Source organism: Panthera pardus, unplaced genomic scaffold (genome assembly GCF_024362965.1).
Source record: "Panthera pardus isolate Hobbes unplaced genomic scaffold, ASM2436296v1 HiC_scaffold_16, whole genome shotgun sequence".
Lineage (NCBI taxonomy): Eukaryota > Metazoa > Chordata > Mammalia > Carnivora > Felidae > Panthera > Panthera pardus.
In genome coordinates, this window is record NW_026526721.1 from 130,777,384 (window position 1) to 130,789,540 (window position 12,157).

A 12,157-nucleotide genomic window follows, 5' to 3' on the forward strand; every position below is an offset into this window, starting at 1 on the left:
GTTGGCTGCTTAACTGACTGAGCCACCCAGGTGCCCCAAGTTGTATATCTTGAAATAGCCTTACTAATATGCTGCCTTTAGGATGAGCAGGGACAAAATAATTCCAGCGTTTTTTCCTGCTCCCTTCACAGCAAATTATGAGCAGTACAACATACGTGGGAAGTTCATTTCTTTTTCTGTTAAAGCATGGAACTGTCGGATGAGGTGAGAAAATACGTCATCTTCCATTCTGAATAAAAGTTAGCAAATAAAGTTGCAGGCAAACTGAGAAGTGGAATAGGGTAGCAAGTTTAGGAATGTGCATAAGAAGCTACATTGTAGTTCATAAAAATGGGTTTTACATTTGAGTTAATGGCCTTATTTCAAAGATAAAGGTTTTGGTGTTTATCTGTCTACTGGCTCCTGTGTTTCAAAGGCATCTGTACAGTAGATTAGGAAAGTTTAAGAGCAGATAACAGGATTAGAAATAGCTCAAAAGTCAACTCAGCATCCAGGTATCTCCCAGACATGTCTAACACTTCACAAAAGTAATAGATGACCTATGATGATGTGGACAAGAAGGATGGAACCCCTTCAGAAGGGACCATAATAAGCATGAACTTGTCAGCATTAAATGTAGGAAAAGGGAGTGGAAGGTAAAAGAGGCTTGATATTAAGGAAAAGAAAAAAAAAAGCCGTGATTAAAATATAACAAAATACCTAAAATTTCTCATTGTCCCTGTTCATCAATGACAGCATAAGTATACTTAGTTATTTATCCTTATACTAGAGGGTGTTTTAAAACCCATAAAACTATGGGTACAAGTAGTTCAGCGGTCAATCAGGCTCAGAAAAGCTGGTCACTGGTGTATAAGCGTTTCACCAGAAGTGTTTTCTGGAGGTAGCTACACTTCCCTTCCTTGACAGAGGAGTACATGCTACCTGAATCTCCAGAGATATTTGATTCTGTCTTCTTTGGCCTTAAATTCCAGAGGGACATGCTCTGAGGAGTATTTTCCACTAACCAAATAAAACAAACAAATTCTAACTATGTACCGGTATCTGGTCTTTGTTCCTTGGGTATCTGAATTGTCCACCTCTCTATTGCTCATTGCACTAGAGTCCTTGACTGGAAGGGGTCTAATAAGTCACCTAATCTTCTCTTTCATGATGGAGAAGCCATTACTACAACATCTCCCAAGGAGATACCCTGCCCTCTACAAATGGTAGCCCATTCCTTTCCCTCTCGTTTTTAGAAAATTCATCCTTATGATTGTATCACAACCTTTCCCTGAAATTTTTCCCATTAGTTATGGTTATTTCCTCTGGAATGTCTCAAGTGCACCTCCATTTTTCTCTACACATTAGCCTTATAGGTCTTGTGAAACACACAAAAATAAACAAATACATATAGAAAACAATCATATCTTAAATTTCTTCCTCTCAAAAGTTAACATCTAGGATCCTTTCAAGCACTTCTGTCTCAGGATAGCACTTATTATCCTCCTAATCCCTTCCCCACTGATGTCCAGGAACCCCATCCCATGAACCAATTCCACAAACCTATATTCAGTGCCTTCCATCCAACAGGCACTTTGCTAGTCATCCAGAAAATACTGGGTATCAAACAGTCTTCCTAATACATCCAAAATTGGGGCTCCTGGGTGGCTAAGCTGGTTGAGCAACTGACTCTTTGGCTCAGGTCGTGATCTCACGGTTCATGGGATCGAACCCCACATCAGGCTTTGTGCAGACAGCGTGGAGTCTGCTTGGGATTCTCTCTCTCCCTCTCTCTCTCTCTGCCCCTCCCCTGTGCACGCTCTCTCTCTCTCTCTCTCTCTCAAATAATAAATACATTTTACAAAATACATGCAAAATTACTACTGGGATAAGTACAACAAAGGAGAGTTACACATGCCTCCAAGGTAGGAAAAATAAGAAAAGCCTTCCCTAAGGGCCTTAAGATTGAATTAAGTTCTGAAGGAAGAGTAGATATTAACTAAGGGAGGATAGTGAGGGGACAATTAGAACAAAGACCCTGGCTGGCAAGTGGCAGGGGAACAGGAAGAAATAGAAGAGGGGCACTGTAGCTGGGGTGCAGAGAGCAAAAGGAGGCAAGGTATGTGTACAGCAGGAGAGAGGATCAAGGCCAGACCACGCAAGGCCTTCCATGTTGAGCAACTTTGTCTTTATTGTACAAATGAGTAGAAGCCAATGAAAGAACATAAGCATGGGTCTGGGGAGTTTCCTGTCAGGTTTGTGTCTCCTGTAGTGTGAAGAACTGATTGGACGGGCCAGCAGTGGATAGAGGAAGACCAACGAGAAAGCTACTACAGTATTTCAGACAAGAGGTGATGAGGGCCTCTGGGCTAAGGTGCTGAGAGAGAGAAGATGACAGATTGATTGAAGGAATATTTAGGGATAGAATTGAAAGGATTTGGCAATACATTAGATATTGACTAAGGGAGCGGAAAATGCCCAAGAGGACTCTTAGGTCTCTGCCTGCATGGGTAGTGATGGTGCCATTCTCTCAGATAGAGAAGACTGGGTTGGGGGAGAGGAAGCACAAGAGCGTGAGTGCTGACTAGGAAGTCATTCATCTTCATGCAAGCTACAGTTACAATTCTCAGGCATCTTACAGGTTATGGAGTGCCACAGACTGGGGGTTTGTGTCCCCTCACCTAACATTCACATGCTGAATCCCTACCCTCCGATGTGGTGATGGTACTCGGAAGGGGCCTTTGGGAGGTGATTAGGTCATGAGGATGGAGCCTTCATGAATGGGATTCCTGCCTTTAAAAATGAGACTCTGCAGGGGCGCCTGGGTGGCTCAGTCGGTTGAGCGTCTGACTTCGGCTCAGGTCACGATCTCGCGGTTGGTGAGTTCAAGCCCCACGTTGGGCTCTGTGCTGACAGCTCAGAGCCTGGAGCCTGCTTCAGGTTCTTTGTCTCCCTCTCTCTCTGCCCCTCCCCTGCTCATGCTCTCTCTCTCTCTCTCTCTCTCAAAAATAAACATTAAAAAATTAAAAAAAAAAAATGAGACCCTGCAGAGTTAGTTCCCTTGTCTCTCTCTGCCATGTAGGGATACATCTGAGAAGTCAACAAGCAGTCTGCAACCAGGAAGTGGGGTCTCACCACACATCGAATCCACCAGCCCCTCTATCTTGGAATTTCAGCCTCCAAAACGGTGAGAAAAAAATGTCTGTGTTTTATAAACCACCCAGTCTGATATTTTGTTATAGCAGTCTGAATGAACAAAGACATGGAGAAAACCACTGGAGGCTTTTTTGGGTAAATAAATAGCTCTTTTCTTTTTTCTGTGTAATTTCTCCCTTCAGATAGAGGACACTGTTATTGTTACCATGACAAAACAATTCAGCTTTTTTTTTTTTTTTTTTTAATGTTTATTTATTTATTTTGAGAGAGAGAGAGAAAGAGAGCAAGTGCAGGAGGGGCAGAGATAGACGGAAAGAGAGAATCCCAAGCAGGCTCCACACTGCTGGCACAGAGCCCAATGTGGGGCTTGAACCCACAAACCGTGAGGTCATGACCTGAGCTGAAATCAAGGGTTGGATGCTTAACCAATTGAGCCACCCAGGTGCCCCAAAACAGTTCAACTTCAAATGTCATATTTAATAGTCAGAAATATTAAGGTTCAGCTTCATATTATTATAGCCATTTAACTGCCAATGTTACCTGTATATAATCACACAAATTCCTCCACAAAAGTAGAGTGTAATCTCTGTCCTCTATCTTACATTTTACCCAGATAATCTTTTCCTCTTGGTTCTGGAGGATTAAAGCTTTTTTCCTACTCAAGCCCAAGGACAAGGGGCAAATGCATTTAATTTCCCCCCTGAGATGTCATTTGTACTATCAATAGTATTTAATGACTTTTTTAAAGAGGCTTTAAAAAATGGGTGACTTTTTTATACTCTCAAAATATAACCAACTCGTGGCGCCTGGATGGCTCAGTTGGTTAAGTGTCCAACTTCGGCTCAGATCATGATCTCACGTCTCGTGGGTTCGAGCCCCACATCAGGCTCTGGTGCTGACAGTTCAGAGCCTGGAACCTGCTTCAGATTCTCTCTCTCTCTCTCTCTCTCTCTCTCTCTCTCTCTCTCTCTCCCCCCCCTTCCCCCACTCACACTCTGTCTCTCTCTCTCTCTCCCTCAAAAATAAAAAAATAAACATTAAAAATTTTTTAAAAATATAACTAACTCACTTTAAGGAGCTAAAACCTCTTAACGTTCTTAAACCAAGCTGTGGTGAAACTTATATCATTTCACCTACGGCCTGCATCAGCCACTCAAAACCCTTATGTGACTTTTCAAATCTTAACATAGATTTTTGAGAGAGTATGAGGGGGGTCCTTAATTTTTGTATTGTTATTCAGAGCAGGTATAAGAGCCAAAATGAAGAACAAAGTTTTTAATGTTCAAATTAAATCCAAATATTTATTTAAAAACCCAACTTTGAGGTTAACATTCATTAAGGAGCCCAGCAAGAAATAAAAACCCAGTGACCCTGTTTGAACTAGAAACGTTTTCTTAAGCCATTGAAGAGAAACTTTAGAACAACCTCCAAAAACTTTTTTGGTTCTAATCCTTAATTAAAATACAGCTACAGTACATGCCCCCTGGTCCTCAAAGACCACTTTCCTCATTTTAAGCAGATTAATCAGAGCAGATCTTGAGCCAGATATACCCACTGTGACTGCACTGTGTGGTTTTTGCCTCATATTATAAACATTTGAATCAGCTCTTTCTACTCATTGAGACTGGAAGCATAATAGAGGGGCCATGTAGGTCATTTTTACATTTTGATCACTTATAAATATGTTCCACATACTATACGTGAGAAAGGTTGCTAAATAATCGAAGGGATTAAGGAATCCTGTAAAACACGATGACCAAGCAGAGCTCTGTCAGCTCTGCATTCAGTCTCGTCCAGGTCAATATCTGATGTCTGTATTTATATGAGGATATCAATAATAGCATGATTATATTTTCAGATAAGAATATAGAAGGATGGTAAAAAAATTGGGTGGATTAATTTTGTTGGAAGATGATATTATACTGGTTCAAGGGTCTAATTCCAATAAATACATATGTAATGTCAATATAATATCATATATATATATATATATATATACACTATACACACACACACACACACACACACACACGTACACATTATATACAATATGGTTTTTATACATGTCTCTGGCCCCAAAGACTGATCTCCTTATTTTAAGCAGATACACTGTTAAATAAGACATGTCAGGTCAGCGCATAGATGATATTTCTTATTTGGAAAGAAATCTTTCCTTTTTTTTTTAAATTTTTTTAACGTTTATTTATTTTTGAGACAGAGAGAGACAGAGCATGAACGGGGGAGGGTCAGAGAGAGAGAGAGGGAGCCACAGAATCTGAAACAGGCTCCAGGTTCTGAGCTGTCAGCACAGAGCCCGATGCAGGGCTTGAACTCACGAATCGCGAGATCATGACCTGAGCCAAAGTTGGACGCTTAACCGACTGACCCACCCAGGTGCTCCTGGAAAGAAATCTTTCTATTGAAGAGAGCAAAGCGCCATCAGCACAGATCATCACAAAATCTTGGCTATTAATTAACCATCCTGTATTTTCCGACCCCTCATCTGTGGAACACATAGAAGAAGAAATTCAAGTTGGCAAGGCTGCTGCAGGGCAGTATAAATTGATGAACAAAAGCTCAAACTAGTAGACCCTTCTTTGTCTTAGTCTTTCATCAGGGGGGTTTATTTATTATTGACAAATTGACCTTCAGGCATTACCTGCCCTACGGACTCAGCCTATAGAATCCTTATCTCTTTGCTTGGTAGTCATATTGTCCTTTTTCTACATCTCTGCTAAGACTCACAACACACACTGGAAAGAGCACTGAACTGGGAGACAAACAGGCCAAATTCTAATCCCAGCACTGATTCAAATGAGCTGTGCGACCTTGGGCAAACTTCTTAACCTCTAGTTCCACATTCATAAAATAAATTGCATAGTTTTCCCTAGGTCTCACCACTCTTTGTTTACTAAAAATAACTGTATTTTCACCATCTCTTGCCTCACCTGCATAATAGCATCCTTAGCCTCTGTATTCCCCAACCTCCATGTTTACTCATTCAGTTATATGAATTTATCACCTACTATGTACTTTACTTATGTTTGGCACTGGGGCTAAGATGGCCAGTGAAAACAGTCATGTTGCCTGCACTGGGGTGAAAAAGATTTTTACTTAATGAAGAAAATTCTGACTGCTATAAGGAACTTGTAGGGTAACAAGAGTGAATGTAGGGACACAAATTCAAGTGCTATTGCAATGGTCCAAGCTAGAGAAGAGGATGTAGCAGGGTCGCTAGGTGAAGATGTAGGATTCAGTAACTATTTTAGAAGTAGAATTGACTAGTCTTATTAAGAAGATTGCAAAGGAGGAGGAGGTGAGGGAGAGAAAGGGAGGTATCAAGGTGACTCACATGTTTCTGGTTTGAGCTTTTGTGCTGATTGATGGACCTTGGGAGTGACAGGTTTGAGGACAGAGCTTGTGAGTTCTCTCCTTCAGTCTGCAACATCCACATTCATTCAGATAGAGATGTCAAATTGGCAATTGTGTATACAAGACTGAAGTGCACTGGGGATAAATATTTGGGAGTTGTCAGCAAATAGGTGGTGTTTGAAGCCATGGGAATGGAGGAGCTCACCAATGGAGAGAGAGTAGACTGTCCCATATAAGCTCACAAACTCTCTTCTCTTACCATTTGGTGCTGGCATCCGTGAATAACGTCTCTATCAGTGGTGCTAACCTTTAAGGGCAGCATTCCCTGGGGGTTCATAGGGCCCTCAATCCTCTGTAGGATTCACTGGGCTAAAGCCAAGTCTACAGTCTACCCAGAAGTGAAGCAAATTCTCCCTTCCTCATTCAGTGTCCCACTTGGTCACCTGAATCACGTAGCAGGCTGCTGGGTCTCTAGTACTCAAGAGATCATTGCCTGTAAGCCCTGTTCATTTCTCACAAACTCAGACATCTACATCTGAGCCAGACCCTGGCCGGTCCCATGAAACCAAATACCCTCATGAATGTGCTCAGCCCACCTGCCCAAACTCATCTGAGAGCTCACTTAGGCTCAGACTGTGTCCCTGCAATGACCACCACCACCACCACCACACCATTTGAAGAATACTGTTCAAAAATGTTTCATTGTCTAATTTTCCCAACCTTCTGCATGCTCATCTAATTAATGACCTTAATCTCCTACTTAGGGACTTGGCTTTGTGAAATGCCAGCTATAATAGAGTTCAGGAATGCAAAGGATGGGATACTTGTTCTCAGTTTGGTAAATAACCTGCCCACCCACTGATTGGTCCAGCACTGTAGGAATAATAACAAAAACTACCAAACAAACAAACCCTTAGGTCAAACCTTCATGTTTGTATGACACTGAGTGCAAAGTCCTGAGGAGAAGCTTTAAACAAGAAAGCATCTGTGGACAAGGCAAGATCCCCATGACCGGGATCTATGGGGACCCTCCAGACCCCATCAAGACATGGGTAGAGGCAAGAAAGGAGGTGTGCTCCACAGGCAACTGCCTGTGTCGTGAGTCACCCCTACACCAGCCTGTGTCAGGCTCCAAGGTAGGTCTGAGAGAACAAAGAACAGGAAATCGCCCAGTGTCATATGTGTATGGGTGATGTATATACACATGTAAGCAATGGCTTACTACATACAATATAGTAAGGGACCTTATTAGACACAGACAGAATATCTTAGAAAAGGATGGGCTGTGCTTCCCTCTTCCCAGCAGAGTTGGAGAAAGGTTTTTTACGGAGCCATTTAACCTGAGTCTTGAAGGGTATATAGGCGATCTCCAGGTGGGCAAGTTGTAAGTTAAGAACAGAATTCTAGGTTACAGAGAGGAGTGTATTGGAAGGCACAGAAGTGAAGAAACAGATGGTGCGCCTGAGACAATATTCTCCCATGTGTGTGAACACAACATGGATGGGACGCAATGGTGCTAGATGGCATAAGAGAAGATTTTAGGTAGCCTGCAGACACTACATTAAATGTAGGTTTCAGGCTCAGAGGTTTCAAAGGTAACAGTATCTGGCTAGAACTTAGCATTATTCTGTTTTTATTCTATTTATTTTTCTCTTACGTATATGGTAAATGGCAGTGGTTTTCCACTTACGGTAGTTATATAAAATTTTCTTTCTAAACAAACAAGTTAAAAAGTAAGTAATTTGCTTGGCAACCGTGGTGCTGTGTGGTTCAAGATTCTGCCTGGGACAGGTGTCATGGCCTGTGCTTGCTCATCCCTGGCACAGCCACTGCACACATCCACTGGTTCACTAACAAGGGCCAGGAAAAAAGGGTTGCCTGTTATTCACATGAGTGGAGTTTTATGGAAAGAGATAGGTGCGTCTCTGGAGTTATGTGTTACTATGTGTCAAAGTGTTTGGAGAATATCAACTAAGGAAGCCTTTTCCTGATGGATGAAAAATAACTCGGGGGGCGCCTGGGTGGCTCAGTCGGTTAAACGTCCGACTTCGGCTCAGGTCATGATCTCGCGGTCCGTGAGTTCGAGCCCCGCGTCGGGCTCTGTGCTGACAGCTCAGAGCCTGGAGCCTGTTTCAAATTCTGTGTCTCCCTCTCTCTGACCCTCCCCCATTCATGCTCTGTCTCTCTCTGTCTCAAAAATAAATAAACATTAAAAAAAATTAAAAAAAAAAGAAAAATAACTCGGTTATGCTCACCTACCCGTTCTAGAAGGTTATGCAGTATATTAATGTAGTGCATAATAAAAACAACAAAAAAGTTAAAAAAAAAAAGTAAGTGATTTAAATACAAATTTAGAAAAATATTAAGAAGTTAATCACACCAGGGGCTCCTGGGTGGCTCAGTCAGTTAAACATCCAACTTTGGCTCAGGTCATGAACTCACAGTTGGTGGGTTCGAGCCCTATGTCAGGCTCTATGCTGACAGCTCAAAGCCTGGAGCCTGCTTCAGATTCTGTGGCTCCCTCTCTCTCTCTGCCCCTCCCCTGGTCATGCTCTGTCTCTCTGTCTCAAAAACAAATAAACATTAAAAAAAATTTTTTTTTGAAAAGAAATTAATCACACCAAACTTAGGGTAAGAATTATGACATGAACATCTGAAGCGTTAGAAATACTCTCTAGGAGAAAGGTTAGCAGTTTGCTATGTTGCTATCACTGTGTTGGTATAGATCATTCGGAGATCAAGCATGGTAATATGGGTCATTTTTTTTTCTTTTTTAAGTAGATTCTACTACCAACGTAGGGTTGGAACTCATGACCTCCAGGTGAAGAGTTGCATACTCTACCGACTGAGCCAGCCAGCCACCCCCAAATGGGTCAAGTTTAAAGCTAGGCAAACAGGAATTCCAATCTCCCTTCAATACTTTTTGGCTGGGTGGCCTTGGACAAGGATTCAGGTCTTTGTCTCTCTTCCCTCACCTTTATAATGAGAGTCTGTATTACAGGACTGTAAGCATTAGAGAGACAACAAATATGAGGTCCTAAAATTATAAACGTTATTAATCTTCTTTATAACTTTCCAACAAGCTTTTCAAGGTTAGCCATCATTGGCTCTGACCTAATTTCTCTAATTCTGTGAGACTGTCTGTCTGCAGAGCTATTAATTGGTTTCCGAAAAGAAATGAATGTATTATTTGTTTTTATTTCTCCATCAATTTGTATAGAAAGTTAAAAACTCAGCACAATGTTCCCAGTCGTTCTCAGGTCATCCCCAATGGTTGTCAGCTGGGGAGAGGACCACCCACCCAGTGCAAGTCCAAGAATCCACGATACATTCTCATGTTCTTTGGAATGCATTTGGTAACAATTTTTAAGCAAACAAAACGATAAACTGCACAATCACTATAGACATATCTCTGAAAACTTATAGCACTGAGAAAAGGGGGAAAAATCACTTAATCCACATTCCGCAGTTCCAACCCTACCCTTTCAGCCACTCCCCGCTCTCCACTGTAAAGAGGCCTGAGGAGGCCTGCAGAGATGGACTTAGTGAGTGTGGCAGACAACATCTCACAGCACCACCACCGGGGTCTCTGGCTTTCCTCTTCAAAAGCAAGCAAGTGCTGAGACTGGAAAGAGATTCTTTCGTAATCAGGACACCTTGCCTGAGTAGGAGCTAAATTGGACCAGCCCAGCCCCCTTCTTCAGCACAATCTGAAGTTCCAGCTCTTGTAAAATCATTAAAGCACAGCACAAAAGCAGTTTCCTCTGGAACAGTAGTAATGATTTTCATCTTCCAAATTAAGCATGGACTTTTTGGGAAACCTATCATTAGAGGATTTTCTGTCTGCTGACCTTTGCTTTCACTTCCTGGAAGTATTTCATGAAGTAGGTCACCTCATTCAGATACAGAACACCATGGTTATCTCCCATATAGTTTGCAATATGAGTTACAAGCATGATGTGCAAGCAGTTTATGATTCTTTGGGTCTTCTATGTGGCTGTACATTTGTCCTTCACCATGGTCATATTTTTTTCTAAATGAGCCACTAGATTTCAATAGATCAGATACAGCTATTTCTTCTTACAGTTTGGTACAAGTCAGAAACGCAGTTTTTAGAAATGCCTTTTCATAGATGATTGTAAGGGATAGAATGAAACAAATCTCAACATAATAGAATGAATGCATGATGTTAAACAAGAAGTGATCCAATATTTTAACCAATTTGTTAATGTTTATACTCCCACATGCTAGAGTCTACTACTAAAAACCCTAACTTTTGATTGGCTAAAAAGACTGAAAACTGCAGTGCTGTATACCCTTGCCCTCCACGGAAAAAAAGTGTCTAGTTACTTCTGAATGATTGTCATCGCTCATTAGTGATCTATTTGAAGCTATTATATTTACAGTGCACACAATGTTTTTTGTTTTGCAAATCCTGGTGATACTAACATAGCCATAAATACATGGCCATACAGACAAGAAGACAAGTGTATTTCTAGGGCCTAATACTTTTATTTGTCAAGATATGGATAGTTTAAAATTTATATTTGAGGGCCTGGAAAATTATCAAGGAGACTACAGTTTAACTCTAACTGGGTAGTTTGGTCTAGCTATTCAGAAGAAGGAGAAGCACATAGTTTTATTACAGAGCTTGAGCTTAATGTCAGGATCCAAATGTTCCAAGTTCAAATAAATCTTCACAAGCCTGCTTGCTTCTCGGATTGCTAAATCCGAATAGCCGCAAGCAGGAGCCTATAAACATATAAACTAGCAGAAACAAAATCACGAAGGCACATAGTAAAAAGCAACACCCAAAAGCAAACATCCGTTAACCTTAAAGATAATATAAACAAGATGATACCTGTTCTTCAGCTTTTTGGTTTCTCAGCATCGATAAATATTTCCTAATTGCATGGAGAGGATATTTTTTGAAGTAAGAGAATCTAGACTGAGGCAACAGATTATCCATGGTGAGGAAAGTAAGAAGGTTCTCGTCTGCCCCACCCTGTCAGCAACCATATGAAGTCTAGAAGCTTCACAATTCCTCAGATGCCTAAAGATTTGCTTGTAGCTCAGTCACTTTCCTGCAAACAAAGCAAATGTTCTTCTCCTTGCTGCTTCCTCTTTTGGGTGGGTTCCTGGTGAAACCAGACAGCCAAGTCTGAGTACCGACCATCTAAAAGCATCCAGAAATACAATGCCCAAAGGGCAGCAGGAGCCAGGAGGAATGTAGGGGCTGGTCCACAGAATGCAAATTGCTTAGTGGTAGTGATGCGATCGCCCTATTTCTAGCAACAGCGTTCTGTTGCAAGCTATGTTAATATTAGCTAGCTGGTGACTTTCCACACCCACAGACTCTCGTGAGGCTTAATCTTAATTCTTCTGACAGCTTTTCTGGCTCTTAAAGAGGACATGACATGTGGTTTTTTCTGTTTCCTTCTAGATTTTTTATCAGCATGAGCACACATAGGGACATCCCTTGGCTGCGTCTCAGCTCAAAAGTGTTGATTCATTCAGTCTCAAGAAGCTTTGTTTTAGGGGACTTCTAAAAAAAATTAACAATTTACTTCACTCTTCACTGTTATCGAGGAGTTCAGTGGCAGCACTTAAAAGGTTTGGTTTACGCTGTCATGCATTATGCAACACGCCC

General features: G+C 41.4%; 1 protein-coding gene and 1 pseudogene across 2 annotated transcripts in view; one reads left to right on the forward strand and one right to left on the reverse strand.

Moving 5' to 3' along the window:
* The window catches only part of ATP2C1 (ATPase secretory pathway Ca2+ transporting 1), a 170,703-nt gene extending 158,911 nt beyond the window's left edge, over positions 1-11,792 (reverse strand). For both annotated transcript variants that reach the window (XM_019436247.2, XM_019436239.2), the window contains exon 1: positions 11,369-11,792. In XM_019436247.2, the coding sequence (XP_019291792.1) occupies positions 11,369-11,476 (108 nt within the window). In that variant the 5' untranslated portion in view covers positions 11,477-11,792. The remainder of the gene's footprint in view (positions 1-11,368) is intronic.
* LOC109257799 (NADH dehydrogenase [ubiquinone] 1 alpha subcomplex subunit 1-like) lies at positions 7,515-8,482 on the forward strand (annotated as a pseudogene).
* Positions 11,793-12,157: the final 365 nt, after the last annotated feature.